At 31.3% G+C, this 25,228-nt stretch overlaps 1 protein-coding gene across 1 annotated transcript; it reads left to right on the top strand.

Moving 5' to 3' along the window:
• The first annotated feature begins 2,447 nt into the window (after positions 1 to 2,447).
• Positions 2,448 to 24,653, top strand: LOC132738809 (uncharacterized). Its single transcript, XM_060726410.1, has 9 exons — positions 2,448 to 2,764; positions 13,114 to 13,234; positions 14,676 to 14,863; positions 15,129 to 15,233; positions 15,904 to 16,034; positions 16,669 to 16,840; positions 19,461 to 19,535; positions 21,736 to 21,759; positions 24,628 to 24,653. The coding sequence occupies exons 3-9, from the start codon at positions 14,683 to 14,685 to the stop codon at positions 24,651 to 24,653; spliced, it is 714 nt and encodes a 237-aa protein (XP_060582393.1). The 5' UTR covers positions 2,448 to 2,764; positions 13,114 to 13,234; positions 14,676 to 14,682.
• The last annotated feature ends 575 nt before the right edge of the window (positions 24,654 to 25,228 follow it).

Raw genomic sequence — 25,228 nt, forward strand, 5'->3', positions numbered from 1 at the left:
TTAAAACTTTAGTACCCATTGTGGTATAAAATCCAGAATCCACACCAGTACATTACAATATCACCATTTTTCTACTTGCTACATTTATCTGAAAATATAGGATGAATCAATTACTTCCCTTTCATAGAGGATTCTAGGCATTTTTTACAGGGTAATCATTTATTTATCGATAAATAAGAGAACATAATCTGGAATATTACAACTTCAAAAATTTACTGATTAGGTGCATTTATATGGGCATGTATGGTACAAGCATAGGTGCATTTAAATGGGAATGTATGGTAAAAGCATAGGTGCATTTATATGGGAAATATGGAAATGTATGGTAAAAGCATAGGTGCATTTATATGGGAATGTATGGTAAAAGCATATGTGCATTTATATAGGCATGTATGGTAAAAGCGTAGGTGCATTTATATGGGAATGTATGGTAAAAGTATAGATGCATTTATATGAGAATGTATGGTAGAAGTATAGATGCATTTATATGAGAATGTATGGTAGAAGTATAGATGCATTTATATGGGAATGTATGGTTAAAGTATAGATGCATATATATATGGGCATAAATGGTAAAAGCATAGGTGCATTTATATGGGAATTTATATGGTAAAAGCATAGGTGCATTTATACAGGAATGTATGGTTAAAGCATAGGTGCATTTATACGAGAATGTATGGTAAAAGCATAGAGGCATTTATAAGGGAATGTATGGTAAAAGCATAGGTGCATTTATACCAGAATGTATGGTAAAAGCATGGGTGCATTTATACCAGAATGTATGGTAAAAGCATTTTTGTTACTTATAAATTGTGGCAAGTGCACTTATATGCAAGTTTATGGCATGTAACAAACAGTGTCCAAATTTTTTCTTACTCATTCTGGTACTGATTCCAAAGTTACTAAGACCGATGTTATGATGATGTGCCAGCAACAGTGTACATGTATTGTTTGTAGATATGTTTACTAACTGGTCACATACAGCAGCAATTAGTGATCGTTATATAGGTAACATGGGTATGACTGAAAGGCTATGATGTATATGATTGTATGCTGTGAAAAATGTTCTATAACTATAATAACCTGGACAGCTTTTCCGTCAGATTATCGAGTATATTAAGAAAACTTATAAAGTGTTTAGGGCCCATTATGTCCCTGAAATAGTTTTTTTGTTTTATGTTTTGTGTCCTGATAAAATTTCCGAAAAGTCATTGATCTATTACCAGAATTTTTTTTTTTTTGGCAATTAGTATGATTAGAGTGATTTAGTATTTTGAAAGTCAAAATACTACTTTGTTCACATTTTGCTTCTTTTATGACAAAAATATTTCACATTCAGGGCTACATTCTTAGGTGATTAGCCTTTTACATTCTCTAAAAACAATTCTTTAAACATAATATAAAACTCATGTTTGCCCTTTCTACAGAATGATTTTTTTTCATTTCTCAAACATAATGTGCATCATCTACATGTATATTTAAACATAATTATATGGGAAACAATTCGAGCTCATTTGGCACTTTAATTTTTTATTAAATTAGAATGATCATAATTTTCATAATCTTTTAACTGTGTGACATCTTAAAGCAATAAGGAGTTCAATTTGTGGCCACCATGACTTTATTATTCGTAAACACTTGAACTCCACAAGGTACGAGGACATTATTTCACTATATTACCTTCTTACACTTCTTTGAATTGTGAATTATAATTTATAATTGAATTTATGATATTAAACCATTATGTTTAAAAAGTAACTACAAAATATGTTGAGAAATTATATATGGAGGAGAAGTTGGCATTGACTTGTGGAGAATTTAGAAACACCAGTTAGGTTTGTGGAAAATTTAGAAATACTGACTGATTTACTGGTCCTTAGATAATGTTGTAAAAATGACCATAAAAAATAAGTGCCTCCATAATTTCACAGCATACTGATATAACAAGGATATTTTTTTCTTTGTTCTATAGGCACCTGTTACATAATAACACCAGGAACTTAACTGATTAATTTTTAAAATTCACAAAAAGAAACAAAATAAATACAATTTATAGATCTCAATTGTTATATTTCTTCAAGGACTTCATTACTAAAATTATTCAATACATTTAAATGATTATCAAATAATTTTGCTTCAATTATATACATGTATAACCAAGTAAAACATAAGGAGAAAGTAAATATTATGAGATGTTTGACAGCTTATAATTGTAAACCAGTTTACCCCCTCCCCACCTCCTAGCATCTGTCACCCCCTGGTGACCTTGGGAATCAAGGCCACATTTATCATCAAAGATCTTTCTCATTTTCTACATAGTAATACATGCTAATAAAAAATATGTTACAAGAAGCGATGATTGTCCAGAGATACTGTTTTCCCCCCACTGCATGCCTTATATTATCACACACTGATAAGCAAAGCCAACTAGGCTTATCAGCATTGTCATATAGAGGTATCCCAGGAGGCACCTCTCTCTCTCTGCTTGAGAAATTGTGACTGATGGCTGATTAGGATCAGTGCATAGTGTGGGTAGATGCATTGACTTAGTTTTTTTTCATCTTCCACATTTCTGTCCAGCTTCTCTTGTGATTTTTGCTGAATCAGCAAATTTTTGGAGTTAATTTATTTCAGGAAAGGAAAAGTGCATTTCAACACATTAATATCTTTTAAAGTACTTTTATTTCTTTTCTGGATATAATTACATTGGTTGTATACTTATTCGCTGGAAGGGATTTTGTGCTTGTTAGTATAAGCACCAAAGGTATGTTTTTATTACAGCAACATATTTTGTAGCAGAAACTGCTTGGGTTAATGCATTTGCATGAGAAAAGTGATGTGCATGCATTTTGTTTAACAGATTCATATATTTTATCTTAGTTTTGACACTTGTTTTGGCAGTTTTTGAATTTATATGTTGTCAACAATGGTTAAAGGCTTGATTTATTTAGATGGTTTAAACTTAAAAGTCTCAATTTATGAACATTATATTTAAACTAAAACCTGTGAAATGCGTGTCTTAAAAACATGTATAACCTTACCAACAAAGGTCATGCAACCTTTCTGACTTTTAATAACTTAAAACATAATACAGTCAAATCTGTATAAAAGACCACTCTTTGACAGTCCTTAGTAGATTAAATTTAGCATAGTAACTCCTAATAAAGACCACTTGTTGATAAAGACCATCACTCATTTGGATTACTACAAATAATGACCACATGTACATAAAGGCCGTCACTCTTTTGGATGACCATTGTTTACAGGTTTGACTATATACTATTCCTTTGGCACATGCTATGTTGGCATTATGTAACTATGATGTCACAACAATTCCCTGCAAACTGACAGTTCAAAATTTAGTTCAAAGATTAAAGGCCCTTTTTAAAATTGAAGAACCCTAGGTATTTGTGTATGGATTCGTAATCCAGGGGTTGTTCTGGTTTGATCTTGAGGCAAAGTGAAAGTTCTCTGAGGTGGAAGTTATTCGTGACAATTTTTCTTGTCTGATGTTCATTTTAATGGTCATTTGTCTCTCACAGCTGATTCGGAAATCTTGAGGAATTTGTAGTCAGTCACTTGCTGAAAAATTGGTAAATATTACTTGTCAGTTATCCAGGAAAACTGGTTAAGTAGACCAAAGGTTAAGATATGACCGAACATTGGTTAAAACCGGGTTTAAAACCAATTATCAGGCAATACATAATGATACGTACAATATCATGTACATAATTAAATTCAGGACAATTGTAAGTCTTTTCACAAAAATAATTTAATTATCCAGTGAGGTACATGTACATTGTAGTTGCCAATAACAAAAATAATCAGCACATTAACATAATTTCTTTGATTAGCTTAATATATGATTAAGTTTTTACCTTTCCTCAGTTTAAGCTGACAAGCTGTCCAGTTAGCTCAAGTTAGACTTGACTTGAACTGTGATCAGGCGACCCGGGTTCGATTCCCCTGAGGTACAGGTCACTTTCATTTTGATTGATCATGAAGTCCTGTCTATGTTCATTTGCATTGTACCTCTGCTCTGGCATGCAATGAAGTTATCAGTTCCTTGAGAAAATGAATCAGGGAAACTGTTTGACAGCCTGTCTCCAGGAACGATGTGATGGCTGTTACTATGCTCTAGTAAATTCAATGTGGTTTACTCAGACATGGTGCTGAGTAAAAACTATCAACATGACCACTACAACTCATTTTTAGCTCAAACTTTGAAAAAAAAATTATAATCAGACTGGCCTAGCACATTATATTAGTGACATTATAGGGCTTATCAGTTTTATGCTGGGTTTATTTGATGGATTAAGACACAAAGTTGATTTGCCTCAGAGAATGTGCATGCTGGTACAACAATGTATAACTATGTAGATTGTTATGATTACTTATGATAATGTAATCATTATGTTCATCTTCTATAAGCCTTATCTTTCCAACAAGTTACTTCACACCATATGTGAGGGCTGTATAGACAGTCTCCAAACCTACTTTTTGCATACTGGAAAAAAATAAAACAACAGTGTTGAAATAATGCACCAGTCTGTGTAAATACATCCCCTTTTCCATTTGGCATAGAGGATACTTTGATTCCTTTTGATAATCAAACTCAAAATAAAGACCCTCTCCATTCAGGGAATCAGGGGCTGGTTCAAAATGTGAAATCCTAGCTCTGCAAGTTGAATACAGTTGAACCTGTACTTATTGAATGATCACCTCTTTTCGGCCGTAACCTGACCTTAAAGGCCATTTTGTGGTGCCCCGAACAAAAATCACTCTTTTTTCATACATCTGTACTCTTTTTTTTTATACATCTATTCAGCTATCACACTATCTTGACAGTAAAAATGACTTATGTCTAATGGATGGTAAAATCTTATTATGCATTTTTAAGTGCCAGTCTTTCCAACCATCACAACAGCTTTTTTGTGCTTTTGTTATGTTATGAAAACATGTCAGCTTCATTATTAGCTCACCAGAACCAAAGGTTCAGGGTGAGCTATTTAAGTATCAAAGGGGGATCAGCTCCGGCGGCTGTTGTCCGTCGTCATGCGTCAACAATAGTCTTATTCTGTAAAACTGCTGGGCAGATTTACTTTAAATTTGGTCTGTAGTATCCTTGTGACAGTCACACTTGAATTTGCTCATGTCATTTCAATTGGCCCCTTAAGGGGTCAACAGAGCTAAAAAAAGAAAAACCTTTAAACATCTTCTACTACAGAAAAAATTGATGGATAATCACCAAAAAATTTTGTGTAGCATTCTTTAAGGTAGTCTTTTATCAAGTTTGCTCAGATTAATTTGATTGGCCCCTTTTAGGGGTCTCTAGGGCTAAAAATAGAAAAAACTTTTATCATCTTCTTCTACAGAACTAATTGATGGATGATCACCAAACTTTGTCTGTAGCATTCTTGGGTAGTCTTTTATCAAGCTTGCTCATATTAATTTGATTGGCCCCTTTTAGGGGCTGCTAAAACTAAAAATAGAAAAACCTTTGAACATCATTTCCTACTGAAATAACTGAAAGATGATCACCAAATTTTGAAGCATTCTTAGATAGTCTTTTATCAAGTGTGCTCCTTTTAATTTGATTGGCCCCATTTAAGCTAAAGCTTAAATGCCCCAGGTCATGGCATTTCTTCAATTTATTGTTTAAACATATTCAATGCTCAAATTTAATAATAGAAAATATTGACAATGGATAATTTCCAACACTGAAAAGCAGTTGTTTCTGGTGAGCCACTCAGGGCCATCATGGCCCTCTTCTTTCTATTTTGTGGATTCAATGGAAAAAGAATTTCCCTCCATCCTTTAAAGTTGATAATTTCGTAAATGTTATTTCAACAAAATTTCAGTTTTCATTATATCATCTTATATGAATAATTATATACAAAAATATGTAAAGTTTATGTTAGTACATATATTAGTACATGTATGTATTATACAGTGCAACATCTGCAAAGTGACCCTCTGTAGAGCAATACACCAATTGACAGTTTCCGAACTAGCAGACAACAAGCTATTCTTATCAGTAAAATTATTGCGAGTAAAAGATAAACAGTTGCGTATCTCACTGTATAAAACATATGCAAAATGGTCTGACGTGTGGTAGGTTTAACCGTAAATTTAAATACCTTTAGTCTCGGTTATTTACTTAGTTCATATAGAGACTGTCAATGGGTGTATTACCTGTGTACAACAAAAGTTTAAATTTTTTCCGTAAGTAAAACTTAACAATAAGTTTAACCTGTCAAGAACAACCCCTCACAGCAACAACCAGTATCTTTACTTCTCAAAGGTTGTAGCTCTGCAGAGGTTTTGCTGAAGTCATTTTTATTTGTTTGAGTCGTCAGACCAAACAAATAATGGTAGCGAAATTTCAGACTCTAATGCTGTTAATTGCAAGTGCCGAAAGTAGTCCGCTTTTTTGAAGCGGTTACTTCCCTTTATATGTAACACATAGGCCGAAAAATTTAGGGGAGATCACTGCGTAAATATGGTCACATGACAGGCGGATTAATTTTCAAGCAAAATAATTCCCGAATAGTCGAAGATTTTCTAATATTGTTTTATTCTTTATAGATATACATGCTTATAGTAAGCGCCATGATTATTTACACAAGTGTTAAACAACAGTTAGCGTCGTTACAAACCCTAACTAGAATTATATGGTTTTCTTTAGGCAATTAATATGTAAATTCACCGTGGCCGAGGGTTATGCTCGCTCGCTTAGGAAGCGAGAGGTCTCGAGTTCAAATCCCAGTTAAGGCAACTCATTTTTTTTTCAAATTGTTTAAGTGAAATAAACATTGGATCGAATATCAGTGTTGCAATTAGTCTTATAGCCAATCTACTACAATTTAAACGCTGGAAAGCATTGGTGGCACTATACAAAAACAAATTGTTTTATAATCTCACAACCTTCACCTTTCTGACATTCTGAGACCCAAACAAATTCAGCGCCTTCTGTGCTTTGATTTCACATTTTATCATTTTCATGAAAGTTAATTACATGCATTTCCTATCTAACCCTCCAAATTTTGCTCACACGGATATGGGCATTATTAAGTCAAGGCTTCCGCTAAGTTCCAAAATCTGGAAGTCAGAGACTGCAAAATGTCTGACACCAGGAAGTCACATTTATAATATAGGTAAAGAAGAAAAAAGTATAATATTCTGGATGTGTCAGATCAAAAATCATGAGTAATTGACTCCCAAACTTCCACTAATGGAAACCCTGTTGAAGTATAAGATCCAAACTTTAAGATTCATCAGTTAATACATGATTGTATTCATGTTTTCTTAGGGAGCATTAGAATTTGTTAAAAATATATTTTATTTGATTTTATATTGTTATTGTTAAGAATAGGAATAGCACTCTTACTGTGCTTGTTTAGTTATGGAGCTTTCCTGCTGAATTATGGACTAATTTATGCTGGATTATTAGCAATGTCATGCTGAATCATGGATTTAATTATTATTGATTTATTATCATGGATAGTTATGGACTTATTATACTGAATTATGGAGTTACCAAACTGAATTATACAGAGGGCAACTCCCTCAGCCATGTAAAGTTAAAGTTGTTTACTTTGAATCCCTGACCCTTACCACTGTGGGCTTGAATCTTAACACATGACGTCTTTCATGTGAGGAAGGTTTCCAGCTAGCTTAGCTCAGTGGTGCTTGTGCCTGAAATGCTCTATGAAGCCTAAGCACCTGAGGTCTTCCTACTGGAAAGTTGCCTATGACCACTGTCAGCGAGAATTAAAAACCAAACAACAAGAAATATATCATCCAAAATTATGGACTTAACATCATGCTTAATTACAGACAATCATGCTAAATAATGCACTTATTATAACAAATAATGGATTTACTAAGCTGAATTATGGACTTATAATGTTTAACTATGGAATTATTATGCTGAATTATGGACTTATTGTGCTGAAATATAGGCTAAGCATACTAAAATATGGACTTATCATATCAAATAATGGATTTATCATGCTAAATTATGGACTTATAATAATATTTAATCAGGGACCTAACATTGCTGAGTTAAATACTAATCATACTAAAATATGGACTTATACAAACTTATTATATTTAATTATAGACCTGTCTTGATGAATAATAGACTAACCAACCATGCTGAAATATAGACTAAACATTAAATTATGGACTTATGCTACCAAATAATGGATTAACCATGCTAAATTATGGACTTATAATGCTTAATATGATTTCATCATGCTGAATTGTGGTCTTACAACTTCTTATACTAAACTTAAATCATTATTTTTGAAAGTATTCTGTTAGAAGTGAAGTTCACTAATTCATATTTGTTGGCCTATCTTTATTTAACTTTTAAAAGACAATGCATGTTCATCACATAAATGCAGCACTTGTTAAGAGTAAAAAATTTGGCTTTAAATGTGAATCATTAAGTAGCTTTAAAGGGACTTCTCTGAGGATATTTGACATATTGGAACTCCAGAAATATCTTTTCACAAGATTTCTTCATACGCTTACTCTGTTTTTTAAGAATAATCATATTTGTTCTGCAAAATAACCAAAACATGACAAAACATGAAAATTGTTTAAATTCTTTTTAACTGACATTAATAGCAAAGAATTGCTCTAAATAAAGCTGTTCAATTAATTCTAAGTATATTTTTTTTATTATCTTTCTTCATATAATAAATGTTCCTGTTTTTAGTGCCAGCCCCAGTCAATCTGCGTAAGATTAGTGAGATAAGTTTATGTTATTTGGCTTTTAAAACCTCAGTTGGGCTCCTTTGACATACTATTTTGTCACCATTATAGTGCAGAAATGAGTTAACTCCTACTAAATTAAACAGGTAATCCGTTACTGCATGAGAAGTGACGATGTTACTGCGTGTGTTTATTGATCGACCCTCTCTCGATACCAATCTGAATATGTAAGATAATAGAACAAATTAGTCAGATAGATACAACCTTGGTGATGGTATAATTAGTTACAGGCAGTCTTTATGTATATGAGAAAATATTTATAATCTTTGACATCATTCCCTACAGCTTATATCTATCTACCTTCAGTAACCCACATTATTATTGTATTTTGTGCTATTATATGCGGTAATTGATGAAAAAATTAACAAGATTTTCAGTGTATTTCTTAGGAAGCTCTCCGCTGTTGTACAAATGCCTAAATATCTTAAATTTTGAATTAAATACATATTAAGAGGATATTAAATGAGTGTAATTGTTTAATACTAAATTTATTGAACAAGTTAAATAAAATAATATTATGTGAGCCTCTAATGAGCATACTATTATTTTATTCAACAAGCTCAATAAATTTAGTATTGAATCTACACAAATAAAATGTTCTATAAAATAAGAACAGTAAACTGTTAAAAAGTTGTTTTTCATTGACGTGCCTATAGTGTAACGCTAACATTAGCGCACTAAATTTAATGCTATGTTTAGGAAATAGATATCAATTCTGAGTGCATTGTTGTAGAATAATGCACGGTTTGAGTTCAAATGCGTAGTAATATAATCACGAAGGCCGATAGGCCTGAGTGATTAATTACAAAGCATTTGAACGAAAAACGTGCATTATTATACAATAATGCACGAAGAATTAATATCTATTTCCATTCTAACACGTCAAGAAAAAATACAATTATTATTATAAAGTTGGACTTTATGTTTGGCGGTTAAATTTGTTTTCGCCTCAGAGTTTCCAATAGAAACGTTCTTTAAAGGCCGTTCCAGTGGGTTGAAAAAAACTGTCGTTAAATCTTTCGTGTGTAGAAACATTTTGAGAATAACGAATTTTGAAAACGTTGATAAAACTTTGTTTGTTTATTTTATTTCAGTCTATAATTTTCCAAGCGAAATACAAATTATTAAAAGTGAAATAAATGTAAAACTTAACTCGTCTGCGACGTTAAAATAGCGTACTTGATTTTGATTGTTTTGCACGTGCTGTTTGGCGCTACATTGTGACGTCACGTAAACAACACTTTAAACGTCTGTACAGCGTTAACGACTGAATTAAAGATATTGGTGTTCGGATTTATTTTCTTAGTTAGACCATTTTCTATCATTCTAGATAGTTTTCACAACAAAATTCGACAAAAATTGTTTTTATTTATCAGATTTTTCAAACAAAATGGCGCCCTCAATGTGAAAATACACAGGGAGATAATAAGAACGGCGAGTGCATTGTTGCAGAATAATGCACGCTTCGGGCCTTCTTTGTTTATATAGAAACATTTCCGATAGTGTTAGAATTATATATAGCGCAAATGACGTCACGTCAAACTGTTATATCACACTAGTGTAATTTCGTTTTTATTAAATAGCTTTATTACAATCCTGTGCTGGGGTTTATGTGATAAAGAATGATTATGCTAAAATATGTGAATTAAAATTGATCCAATTTTTTAATGTTAAAATTTGAAATTGATGTGCATGCACTGGCTTACGCCGAGCCTATATATGTATTTACCATACTCTAGTTTGTTTTATTGCAGTATAATAACTGAAATGTACATTGTGTACATGTATGTGACCAAATTTAATTAATGTTAAACAATTGACTTAATGTTTCCCCATGCAAATTTGTTCAACTTTTGCAATTATGAGCAAAAAAATGTTGAATAATTGACTTCATGTTTTTAGTGCAAATTTTGTATGATTTGCGCATGTTTGACCAAAATAATGTTGATCAATTAACTTCATGTTTCTTGTGCAAATTTTGTGTTATTAATGTGACCAAAATGATGCTGATCAATTGACTTTATAATTATTTCTTGTGCAAATTTTGTATGATTTTTGCATGTATAATGACCAAATAATGTTGATCAGTTTACTTCATGTTTCTCGTGCAAATTTTGTATGATTTGTGCAGTTATGACCAAAATTAATAATGCTTATCAATTGACTTCTTGTTTCTCAGACAAATGTTGTATGATTTGTGCATGTATGACCAAAATAATGCTGATCAGTTTCAAACACGTTTCTTGTGCAATTTTGTGCACACATTTATATGCATTGTGTTTATCAATTTTGTAAATATTTTTGTTTCTCTGTTGCATGGTTTATCATGTTGTGAGCTTGACTGGCTGTTATATCTGTGATATCTCACCTGTATCATTACATTGTGTATTGTGTACAGTATTGTCTCTATTTAACGCCTCTGGGGGCTTAAATTTTTTTCAAAGGGGGGGGGGGGGCGCTAATTAGAACTATAAAAATGTGCTATAAATTATGTATATCCAAGGTATAATTCAATTATGAAAATCGTTATTCATTATCATGATTTAATATAATATTTATTATAATCTACAGGATAATATTTTTAATGATTTTTACATTCCTGTAGTGTCATTAATGTTTTTTTTTAAATAGAAATATTTTGGACATTTTGAAATTTTTCTCTTTTTTCCTACAAAATGTGGGGGGGGGGCTAATAAATTAGAGAGAGAGGGCGTTAATTGGAAACAATAGGGTATATAACGTAATTCATATATTGGCCAATTATACAGTTGATAATACTGCTTTTTTTTTTCTGTCTACACTGTAAACATTTCTTAGTCTTACTGGTGGATTCTGATGTATTACCATCTGCAGTTGAGCAGAAATTGCCGTAATTTATAACAAAACATTGTATTGAAAAAAACACTTCTGGATGCTCTGTTCTTTTGAATTATGTCAATTATACATTCTCAAATTCTTCTTTTCATCCTGAATGCAATGTCATTTTTCATGATATTAATTTGTCACTTTTCATGAATCATCAAATGGTTGCAAAAATGTATGGTTGTCACTTTTCATAAATGGTTTCAAAAATATTTTGGTTGTCACTTTTCATGAATGGTTTCAAAGATATTTGGTTGTCATTTTTCATGAATAATTTCAAAGATATTTATTTCAATGATATTTGGTTGTCACTTTTCATGAATGATTTCAAAGATATTTATTTGGGGTCACTTTTCATGAATGGTTTCAAAGATATGTCACATTTCTTAAATAGTTTGAAATTCATAGATATTTGGTAGTCACTTTTTCTGAATAAATAAGTTTCAAGATATTTGGTTGTCATTTTTCCTGAATGGTTTCAAAGATATGTAGTTGTCACTTTTAATGAACAGTTTCAAAGATATGTGTTTGTCACTTTTCATGAATGGTAACATGGATAGTAATTTATCATTTTCACTTTTTAACTTATACATATCATACAAGTCGTGAATGTTCTAGTTCACTTTTCATGAATGATTTTAAGAATGCATGTGTCACTTTTTTATGATTCATATAAAGATTTAAAATGTCACTCCTCATCAATGATAATGTTTCAATTTCATGAATAATGATGCATGTGTGTTTCCAATAATGCATAAGCCACTTTTATGATTCCTGTGTCACTTTTTATGATGGATTTAAAGATTTACAAAGTCACTCTTCATGTATTTTTTATTTATGTACCTGAGTCACTTTTACATATTTTTTTTATATATATACTGTATGTTTCCTGTTTAAAAAAATAATAGAATTTAATGGATGCACAGGTCACTTTTCATGAAAGATTTTGAAGAGTTATATATACAATATTATGTCACTCTTCATGAATGGTTCTAACGATATACTATTCTATCACTTTTAATGAATAAATGGAAGTATCTGTAACTTCCAGAATGTAATTGTGTCACTTTTCATGAATGTATTTGTAGAAATATGGAACTTGTCACTTTTCCTGATTTTATACAGTGATGTAAAATATCACTCTTCAGTAATGATTTTAAAGAACCAATATTGTGTCACTTTTCATGAAGTATTTCAAAGAAATATAGCTGCCACTTCCATGATTGATTTCAAAAAGTTATGTTAAATGTCACTCTCTAGTAGTGATTTTAAAGAACCAATATAAGTGTGTCACTTTTCATGAAGTATTTCAAAGAAATATTGCTGTCACTTCCAAGAATGATTTTCATGAATGTTTCTTAAAAACATTAGTCATGAATGATTTTTCTAAATGTGTGTCACTTTTCGTGAATGATGATACAGATGAATATGTCACTTTTCATATGGACATTTAATTTTTATTCACAGTTCACCGCTCTGTACCTGTGGCAAGGACAGAGGTTTGTGAAGAAGAGCCAACTTCTGCTAGACTTCGATGGCATCGCGCCTATATCCCTCGCTATTATAGTTCTACACCAATTAGTTACAGGTAATAAATGTATATTTATATTATAATTTATTATAACTTTCATGCTGTAGAAATATACAGATATAAAATGTGTATCGAGTGGTCTTCAAATCTTAATCTTGAAACTTCTGAATTTCTTAAATAGAATTGTCCAGCTTGAGGTTATTACTATAAACTTGAGGTTAAGAATTAATTCTATTATAATCTTGAGGTAAGTAATAATTGCCTTATAAACTTGAGGTAAGTATTAATTGTCTTATAAACTTGAGGTTAAGTATAATAACTTTCTTATCAACTTGGGGTTAAGTATTGATTTTCTTATAAACTTGAGGTTTAGTATTGATTGCCTCATAAACTTGAGGTTAGTTATAAATTGCTATATAAACTTGATGATAAGTACTAATTTTCTTATAAAATAGAGGTTAAATTAATATTGATTGCCATATAAACTTGAGGTAAAGTATTGATTGCCATTAACATTGAGGGTTAAGTATTAACTGCCTTATAAACTTGACATTATGTATTTAATGTCTAATAAACTTGAGGTTAAGTATTGATTTTCGTATAAACTTGAGGTTAAGTATTGATGGCCCTATAAACTTAAGATTAAGAATTGATTGAATTTTACATTATATGACAGGTCTTGATAAGTTCTTCCCAAAACATTTTATATTTTCTTATAATTGGCTTCTCAAAAAGCTTGCTTATGGTTATAAAATTCTACCTACATAGACAACTGTGTCCCAGTGTTTGACAATAACAATGTATGAATTATATGCACTAGTTACTACAGTTAATTCATTCCTGGCAGTTTTATTTATCTGTCTCAGTTTTGTATCCTACCAAACAAAAATCACATATGTGCATAGCATGTCAAAAATATGATAGCTAAATTACTGTAGACATTTCTAGCAAATGTTGGTAATAAATGTTTCTTGTCTCAAAAGTGATATTTCTCTGTGAAACCTTGGCATTATATATGATATATGAGAGTGAAATATTAAAGCTGCATGCCTCCAGATGAACCAAAATATTTCAAGAAAATCAAACTTGACAAAAAATGTATGTTATAAGTTCTGTTTGCAATGAATAAAGTATTTTCTTTGTTCATTTCACAATATTTTACTTGTTAATACATTTTCAAAATTTTCATAAAAACTAGCAGGAATTTCGAGGCTTGCTGCTTTAAAGCAAACTATCCATATATTAAGATTTAGAAATATATTACCTTTTGTTGAATTAATTATTATTTTAAAGAAATGTTCTATGTTTAAAAATGCCCTTTCTTTACATATATGATATAAAGTAAATGTTCTTCATTTCAAAAATATTTATATTTAGAAAATTTTATATTTTAAGAAAAAGATCTACTTTTAGAAAACGTTCTATTTTTAGAAAATGTTCTATTTTTAGAAAATGTATTTTTAGAAATGTACTATTAATAGAAATGTTCTATTTTTAGAGTTGAAATGCAGGAAGCAGGGGAAATTAACACAGAATGGAAGTCAGTTGCCACGGATATAAGGACATCAGACTACACGGTGAAGAATATTAGTCCCCGCAAGGACTATAGGTTCAGGATCCGAGCCCAGACTGAAAATGGCGATGTTAGTGACCCCACACCACCTATACAGTTTTATAGAACAAGGGGTAAGTTTCCCATAGCATATGGAAAAGTTGTCATTAATTGTCTTATTTTCAAACTCGGCTTAAATTTTTACACCTTTTATCCTACGCACTGCCCTATTGTGTGTGTGGGGGGTGGGGGAGAAGGGAATGGGTGGAAGGCTTCATTTGACTGGTGCATTACCCAGTGAGTCTTGTTTATCACCAGTTATATCATGAACATTCTTTTAATTCCTTTATTTTGTTTTTTTTTGTGGATATTCATTGTAATTTTATATTTGTTTTTCAGTACCTCTTCTCAAGGACAGTGAGAATGCCCTGGCAGAATTCAAGCCAGTGGAATACAAGGCCATTTTCCTCAAACACCCATACTACGAACAGCTTACAAAATATGGTAAGAAATTATTGGTCTCTGTTATGTTTTGTTAGGTGGTTGAGGAACTGGTTGAGTGTGTTTTGTTGTAAACAAAAAGTGAACTAAGGGAACAGAGCTGGTGTATGTAAAGAGTGAAAAAGGATTAACAAAATGTTCTGGAGTATGAGGGGGTGGTTTTTTGGGAGTATAGATTCAGTGCATTACAAGCAAAACTGAATGCAATCTCTAAACATGCATTTTGAAAGTTGTGGAGTTAATAATATTATTTTACTGGACATAAAAGTTTAAATGAAATTTGTTTCATTTATTATTATATTTAACAAGATATCACTTGAATGCATAAATCATGTTTATAAGAATGTAATAAAATACAATTTGATAGAAAATTTGGTCAATCATTTAACTTAAAGGAAATTGAAGTTTAATTTCGTTTGTCCATGTTATCAAAATTTTTTAAGAAGAATTTTCAAGACATTATCATTATATTAGTGTACAAATAATAGTAACTCACAGTGACGAGTACTTGATAATAAACTTTTACATAAAATCTCAATCAAGTATGGCTCACAAATTTTTTTAATATTTGTTGCAATTCTATTATACTATATTATCATGCAATGATTACTTTTGTTTTGTTACTAAATATAGCACACGATGCAATGCAATCATGATGCAATGTTTATTTCAGTACCACCAACAATGCCTATCCACAAACCAGACATGATCATTATAGACCAAGAGACCATCGAGCTGAGTTGGAGACCCGCCATAGTTGCCGAGGCCATAAGAGGACAGTGTAATCTGACCTACACAATTGAGGTAAGGCATAAACCTTACAGTCCTAGCATTATGGTAATAGTGCTTTTCCTATCCCAAGCAGTATAGAGTCAGGCCAGTCTGTAAATGTGTACAGTCTGAATCTTAGCATTTTAACACTTTTGAAACCCTCAGATTCATATTTGCATGACTGTTTCCGTAAAGCATTAGAAGCTCGTCTTATAGCAATTATTACTTCCCTTAGCCACCATTTTGAGGGTCATTCTGCCTAAGATAAGATAAAAAAAAATCTCATAATTCTATCATCTTCATGAAAATTGATAAAAATCTTACATATTGGTGCTATGATAAAAATGGCTTTCATATGCATAAAATATTTTGACAATTCACCTGAATCAGCTGAATATAGTGATCGAGTTTTTCATATTTTGTCAATAATATTATATAGGATATTTGCTATTGCATGTTTGAAAAACAAGGCTGTAATAGATATTAATGACAAATTTCTATTAGAACACTGCTTACATGGAGGGCGAAAAATGCTTGCTTCAGAACTTAGACTTTTACAAACTTCTCTACCTACAATTCCAATGTTACACAAAAAAATGGCATCTGGTGTTGAACATGACATATTTTGATCACTGCTTTTCTAATGTAATGCAAACCATTTTTACAGGTACGATGCCCGCCAAGCTTTGAGTGGAGACAGTTGGTAACGGGATTGAGGGTTTGCAGCCATACGGTACAGAAGCTTCATCCCCGTATAGATTACATCTTCAGGGTTCGAGCCTGGAACGAGTATGGTTGCTCAGATGCCGGCCTACCAGTCTCTCTCTACAGACCAGCAGGTTGGTTTTATAGAATATTTTACCTTATTTCGATGTGAATTTTTCAATAGATAGGTATCTTTGTGGCTGAGTGGATAAAGGCCTTTAACTACAAATCACTTGCTCTTCACTGCTGTAGGTTCGAATCCCACCACTACACTAGTGTAATACCACATTTATTTGACGAAGACTAAAGCTGTTGCAGTCACCTATTTGTGGGCATTCAAATGGGCATCCCTGTGTTAAGATTTTACATGTAAGTCATCTCAATAACTACTGAAGGGATGCCAGGGGAGGTAATTATTGCTATGTCTATATAAGAGACAATTAGGCTACTTTTGGTTCCAGCATCCTAAGGGGCATAACAGGTAAAGGCCTTACTCTAAGGATGAATAGTTTAACATCTTATTGCAGTTAGTTCAACAAGCACCTGTCTACGTTATAATGTAGATTATTTTATATAAGGATTACATGTTTATTGCAATTGCTTTCAGAAATAGCATCAAGTGGCTTTGTGCAAAATAACTTCTTAATATTGTTATGTTTTTGTTAGTAAATCATCATTTCTGAGAGCCATACCTTCTAGATTAATTAACATTCTGTGTAGTCTGCAGGAGCTGAAATATTTGTGTAGCATGAGAATACTCATGTGTGGGAATAACGATGTTGAAAAAACCTTCATGTTTGAAGGAATATTCACTGAGTAAATACCAGAGATAGAATTTGTCTGTATTAACCATTAGTCATTTTTATAAAGACAAATTTGCTTTTAATTTGTTCAGGTGTAATTAGTAGAAGTACAAAGAAGTACATGTTTTTGTGCATGCAACATACAGTAAAACCTTGCTAGAGCAACCTCTAGCTGGACTGGGCAACAATTATATAGTAAAACCTTGCTAGAGCAAAACTCTAGCTGGACTGGGCAACAATGATACAGTAAAAACCTTGCTAGGGCAACCTCTAGCTGGACTGGGCAACAATTATACAGTAAAACCTTGTTAGAGCAACCTCTAGCTGGGCATGGCAACAATTATACAGTAAAACCTTGTTAGAGCAACCTCTAGCTGGACTGGGCAACAATAATACAGTAAAACCTTGTAAGAGCAACCTCTAGCTGGACTTGGCAACAATTATACAGTAAAACTTTGCTATAGCAACCTCTAGCTGAACTGGGCAACAATTATACAGTAAAACTTTGTTAGAGCAACCTCTAGCTGAACTTGGCAACAATTATACAGTAAAACTTTGTTAGAGCAACCTCAAGCTGGACTTGGTAACAATTATACTGTAAAACCTTGTAAGAGCAACCCCTAGCTGACTGGGCAACAATTATACTGCGAAACCTTGCTAGAACAACCTCTAGCTGGACTGGGCAACAATTATACAGTAAAAATTTGCTAGAGCAACCCCTAGCTGAACTGGGCAACAATTATACAGTAAAACTTTGTTAGAGCAACCCCTAGCTGGACTGGGCAACAATTATACTGTAAAACCTTGCTAGAGCAACCTCTAGCTGGACTGGGCAACAATTATACAGTAAAACTTTGCTAGAGCAACCTCTAGCTGAACTGGGCAACAATTATACAGTAAAACATTGTTAGAGCAACCTCAAGCTGGACTGGGCAACAATTATACAGTAAAACCTTGTTAGAGCAACCTCTAGCTGGACTGGGCAACAATTATACTGTAAAACCTTGCTAGAGCAACCTCTAGCTGGGCTGGGCAACAAATATACAGTAAAATCTTGAGAGATCAACCACTTGAGCTAAAACCTTGCAAAATGAACCACTTAAGCTAGACTGTAAAAGCTTGATAAGACAACATCAGTACAGTAGAATCTTAATTCTATATCCACCATTCAATTAAACATTGTTAAAACAGTCATTATACTGTAGAACTTTGCTTAAACAAGCATTAGACAGTACAATTTTTAAACAACAACTTCACAAAAGTTTAATTATTATTACATTTCAGTCATAATGAAAATCTATGTTAGGACAATCACCATACAGTTAAACCATGTAAAAACATGAACCATACAGTAACTCTCCATAAAACTGGCCCACAGTAAAGCATGTTGGCATTTTTACAATACAGGCTAACCCATCCAAATATCCCTTTTACCTCAGGAGTTCAAATTGTATAAATGAATATGAAGCATAGTCAAATAAATTGAATTCAAATGTTATGCCCATATTATTGCGTAAATACAAATGTTATGCCCATGTTACTGTGTAATTACAAATATTATTCCCATATTACATTATGTGTTTTGTATATGCAAATTTTATGCCAATATTATTGTGTATTTGCAAATTTTATGCCAATATTATTGTGTATATGCAAATTGTAGGCCAATATTAAGGTGTACATGCAAATTTTAGGCCAATATCAATGTATATTTGCAAATTTTATGCCCATATTAAAGTATATATGCAAATGCTCTGCCCATATTATTGTATATATGCAACTTTATGCCAATATTATTGTGTATTTGCGAATTATATGACCCTAGAATTATGTTTGAAAAAAATTATATACAAATTTCATTGTATGTCAATTTTTATGTCTATATTTTGTACACGGTATATACATGTAGAACACACGTACAGTATGCACATATAATATTATGTTTTTTCAGTGTATAAAATAGAGGGTGAAGACTTTGACGATGAGGAGTTTGAAAAGGAGTGGGAGAGAAAATATGGAACAAAAGGTTTGTTTACAGCTTGTAATTCTGATGCCTTAATAAAAAAAATACAGTTAACCCCGTTTTTTCTGATATTTCTAAATTGGTAATTACTGGTGAGTTATCAAGGAAAGCATGTGAGGTTAATTGACTGATGAGACATGTCCGAAAAAATGTGTTAAAATTGTTAAAAACCAGAAAACAATACCAAACAAAATTTTAATATACGATGTATTTATTACAATGTAGAACAAAAAACAAAGAAGAAATCTGTGTATAAAAATAATATCTACTTTGTCTCATAATAATATATAGAAAGAAAAAATCAAATTTTAGGGTATTGAATTTAATTAAGCCTTGAAAATGAAAACTTGTTAACGGAAATCAAAATATTTTTCTGGCATTTTCATCCAATGGATGCCATGCTTTGAACTAATCAAGATAATGAAGATTTAAAAGTGGTTAATGTTGCTGAATTTGTTGCACTTGTCCCATTCTACTGAGAGTTTGAATACCGCCTTGAAATTGATCCCTTCATTTTTTAGGGAACTCTCCAGGTAGCTTAACAAAGGTTGGTCAAGTGCTACTCTGCTGCCTTCTGTTGCCTGTAATAATGCACAGAGGGTTACCGGTATCTTAAAGACACATAATAATACATTGTATATGCTTCAGAAACAAATAAATTTTTACTATAGCGCAAAATTATGATGTTTAGGAATGGTAACATAATGGTTTTAGAGCATGTTAAATGCTTGTAACCTGAAGAAAGTAGGGCTTAAAGTGAAATAAATTGTCATTAAAGAAGCAAAATGGGCCTTTAAGTCTTACTCCATCACTGAAGCTATAAAGTTGCCATATGACCTTCACTATGTAAGTGTGTCTTAAAACAAAACATTTAAACTGTACATACAAGTTATGTATTGTATTTATTTTACGACAACTAATATTTGTAAAAAAATTACATTATCTCATGTGAAAAACAACTTTTCTTATAGAAATATAGAACAAATCTTGCGACATTTTTAAAAACAGGGTTAACTGTATTTAGCCAAATCTAAGCATAAGTTGACTCCTTTATATAATTATGTCCTTCTTTGCCATTTCCATTTACTCCTATTTCATTTTATTATATCACATTTTGATTTCAATTCTTTTACATAAATTGTTTTAGAATAATGGATATGTAATGACAGAACATTTTGTTTCAAATCTATACAGGTAAATAAGATACTATTGTTTGGTCATCTATTCATGTAAATAAGATAATTTTGTTTGGTCATCTATTCATGTAAATAAGATACTTTTGTTTGGTCATCTATTCATGTAAATAAGATACTTTTGTTTCAAATCTATTGAAGTATTCATGTAAAAAGAAACTTTTGTTTGGTCATTATAAACAAAACAGAATTTTGTTGGCAGACTGTATAATGCGTCAGACTCATTAATCTAAGTATTGCTGGCCATGTGGGTTCAAACCCTGTTAGAGGCAAGTCGTTGTTTCCTAGAGCATGAAACTTTACATTCAGTGCTAAGTACTGGTTGTACCCAGGAACAGATTCAAGAGTGTCCCAATAAGCTGCTTCTAACACAATATTGCACCAAAAAAATTGTATACTTCTAAAAAAATTTAACTGACTTTGTTTGCAGCTAGAACAAATCTTTACAATATTTTAATAAATGAATTTGATTTTCTTTATAAGTCTTAAAGGCATTTCCTACATAAGTGCCATTTCTTTACAAAGGCAGAGAAGAAAAATTTGAATTTATTAAGAGCTGAAAATTTTCATAAGGAATATAATGAATTAAGATCCTCATGATTAGCTGATCTCAGTAAAAATTTCAAATTGTATGTTTAAAGGCTTTTGGACATTTGAGTTGAGTTCCTTTAAAGAATGAGGAACCTAAACACAAATGCATTAAAATAAAACACTGTCATTACAAATCTTATTTTATTTTATTTTATTTTATGAAAACCACCTTTTATTCAACTATTATGTATAAATAAACCAGTATGACCTTTTCATTATTTTTTTCCTGTTATAATTTAAACATGTATAAAAAAATTTTTTCATAGCTACATGTATTACCCAAAGTTTTCCACAATATCAACAATTTTATGTTTTTCTGAGTCTTATTTGTTTGTTTCGACCATGTGTTATACTGTATACAATGTTTGACCTTATTTGTGTTTGTGACCTCTTTGTTTTGCATAAATGTTAATTTTTAGATATTGAGAAACTCCTACAAGAAGGTAATTTCAAGAATAGAAGTGTTTTGTTTTACATTTCATGAATTAAATGGAAACAGTAATGTCCAAAGAAATTTTATCACCTTTAATATCTTTCAATTATTGCTCTTCAAAAAGTATTAGGTATTTATTTTTAAATATGTTCTATGCCTGCAGGTTATGTTTTTTTACAACAACTAGTACCCTAAATGGTTTTATATAGGGCATATCTAAAACAATGCTACCGTATGTAACTTGGCCCTGGCATTTTGAAAAGTATATTTAAAATACAGTAAATGCTAAACTTACCATTCCTGAATTATTCATAGAATCAAAATCTTCATGTTTACCAATCAATATACAAAAGTACTTTTTCAGTTGAATTTTTTACAAATATTTAAGAAATAAAATATCACATATTTTACATTGAAATTTTTTGGTGTTTTTTTAAAAGAATTAAATTTAAACTGAATTTTTGATAAATTTTTGAAAAAAAAATTTCTTGGGACATTTACTGTTTTACTAAGCAAATTTTAAAATTTTTTGTAAAAGTTTTTGTAAAAATTTTACCCAAATTTTTTTTTTTTCTTCGGCCAACTCAAGGGAATTAGACTACTAAATTCATCTGGAAACTTCCAGTTATTTTGGGGGAATTTTTACTACTAAAATTTAAAAATTTTGTTAGTCTTGGGAATTTGTACTAAATAAATCCATCTGGGGTATTTTTTTAGACGGCAAAATTTACAAACTTAAATTTACCTCCCCCCCCCCCCCGGGGGGGAAAATTCTTTGAATTAAAAAAATTTAACCCCCTAAAATCATCTTTCAGTCTTGGGCCCAAGAGACCCCTTTTTAAAATTTTTATTCTCACTTTCAAATTTTGCCAAAAATATAGAACTTTAAAATTTTCATCATTTCAACAGAAATACTAATTAAAAATTTTATCAATTTTTTTCCATTTCCCCTAATGAAAAAAAATTTCCCCCAATCAGGGGGGTAGATTTTTTTTTTGTTTCGAAGCCCCCCCCAAAAACAGGGGGGGAGTCATAAAGTTAAATTTTATGTGGAAAATTCCAATTTTAAAAAGGCTAATTATATGAAATTTAAATTTTTAAATTTGATCATTTTTCGGGATACTGTAATAATAATTTTGAATTGGTAAAAATTTTTTATTTCCTTTTTTTTCCATAGAAATTTTAAATAAAAAAAATTTTTAGAAAAATTAAAAAAATAATAAAAAATATTTTTTCAATTTTTATGGTTATTTTTTTTCAAGGTTTGTGGTTTTGGGAAATTATTTAATTACCTTAAAAAACCTTTTTACAAAAGTTTTTTAAAAATTTTTTTCAAAAAAATTAAAGACAGTGCTGATGATAACATTACATCTATTTATTAATACTTTAAAATCCAAAACTGTCAGGAGTTATCTTATCTTTGATTATGAAATGGATCTTATCTCATAAGTCAAAGTCAACCCACAATAGTTGCAAACAGAATTTCAACTTTTAGAATTTTTTAAGGTCAGCAATATGGGCTTGAATTTTTAAGGTGGTAGCCTGGATTCAAAGCCACTTTCTCCTCATCGCTGCGGGTTCAAACCCCCATCTGCCGCATCAGTGTCTTTGATTCCTTCATGTGTGTCCATTATAAGTCACAGAGAAAGTAGGTGGTTCCAACTCAGTGTGCCTAAAATTTATGCACAAAGACGTCTTTCTCCACCAGTAAAGTTAAAGGAAGTTGCCATGCAAACTTTACAGTTGCTGAGTGTGACTTGAGAAACCTAACAAAACTTGATTAACTACCATCAATATAGAGCCATACAGTCCTCTCTTGAGTTTGTATGACTTAAATCTTAACTGCCTTAGTCATCGATTGTTATATAACTAAAGGTATCTCTTTCCTGGTACATGCTAATAGTTATGTTTTTGTTTTTTCTTTTGTTGTAAACATGTATGTCAATGTTAAATTGATGTCTGTGTGAAATTAATAAATAACTGTCAATGCAAAATAAAGCTTGATATTGATTTTACAATATCAATGAGATTAGATTAATCTTTTATCCTGTGATTTACTGCAGGAAATATATTAAGACCCACAACATTTTTTCTTTAAAAACCATTAGTCCAGGGGAGAGGAAGACTGAATGTAAAATTAAGAGCAAGTTACCAAAGAGTTTGCCCCTTTTGAAGAGTTAAGCTGGAAGTTTTTGCTTATGATTGTCTGCAGTTGCTGTTTTTTTTTTTACTATTTAAGAAATTACCTTTAAAGGATTGACATTTTATACAGGTTAGGTTAAATTATGGAGTTACAAATGAGTACTTTTAGATTTACCTTTCATGCAGATGTTAAAAGTTTTTTCCTGTGCAAAAATTCATTACAATACTTTTTTGTAAGTGAATAACTTGACTGTTTGAGTGATTTTTTTTTTTTCTTGCATATTATAACAGCAGTAAATTTTCATGCATCTTTATATTGTAAAGTTTTAGATGAATAATTAATGTAACTTCAGGAACATTTTAAAAAAAATGGAAGAAATATTTCCTTTTTTGCATCGGAAGCTATTTTTTGTGACATTTGCAGTGCTGTTTTAATTGTTTGTTTTTCTCCAATAAAAAAGAAAAAAAGTGTACAATTAATAATCAACACAAAGATTTTAAAAAGTAGGTTTTTTTCTTCTTGTATGAATGTCTTTATTTGTTACTCTTCAGTTGAAAGTCAAAAATGGTGTGTGTTTTTTAAAGTTGTAGATTTATTTCAAACAATAAAGAATAAAATGTTTGCTTTGTTTTTTTCATAGATCATTTTAATCTTTACCAAATTACTGAAAAAAACTTCTTATATCAGTTTTCTCGACATGATTTTCATTGTTATTATTTTTTTTACGATTTACAGTGCCGCCAAAGTTTACCAAAAATTGACACTCCGCGGATTATGTGACTCAGACCAGTGACTCCATTTTGGTTTACCTTGGTTGCCGGCCAGAATACCGGCGATACGCCACACAGACCAACATTAGCTATGTTGTTGAAATTCAAGGTAATACCAGAGTTTATTTTGGTATCTAGAGTCAAAGAGCTAATGCAACTTGTCAATTACATGTATGACCACGACCCTCCACACCTTAGTAAGTTGTTGACAATATTAGGGGTAAATTAGTCAAAAATTTTTTCTTAGGGAAAGGGGGCCCCCTTGGGGGCCCGGAAAAACCGGGGCCCCTTTCCCAAAAATACGGAATTCCAGACATCCCGAACATCCGGGATGTTTTGGATTTGGTTTTTTTTTATTTTTTTTCAAATTTTGCCCCGTCCCCTTTCATTGCCAGATTATATTTTTTAATAGCCTCAAAAATTTCAAGGGAAAAAAGTCAAAATTTGGGAAAATGGCCAGGGGGATTGTATTTTATTTTATCACCCGGGCATGGGTTTTTTTAAAATTTTTAATATAAAATTTTATACAAAAATAATGAAGATGAAGAAAATTAGTTTATTGTTCA

This window comes from Ruditapes philippinarum, unplaced genomic scaffold (assembly GCF_026571515.1).
Source record: "Ruditapes philippinarum isolate M1 unplaced genomic scaffold, ASM2657151v2 ctg10278_1_1_1_1, whole genome shotgun sequence".
Taxonomy (NCBI): domain Eukaryota; kingdom Metazoa; phylum Mollusca; class Bivalvia; order Venerida; family Veneridae; genus Ruditapes; species Ruditapes philippinarum.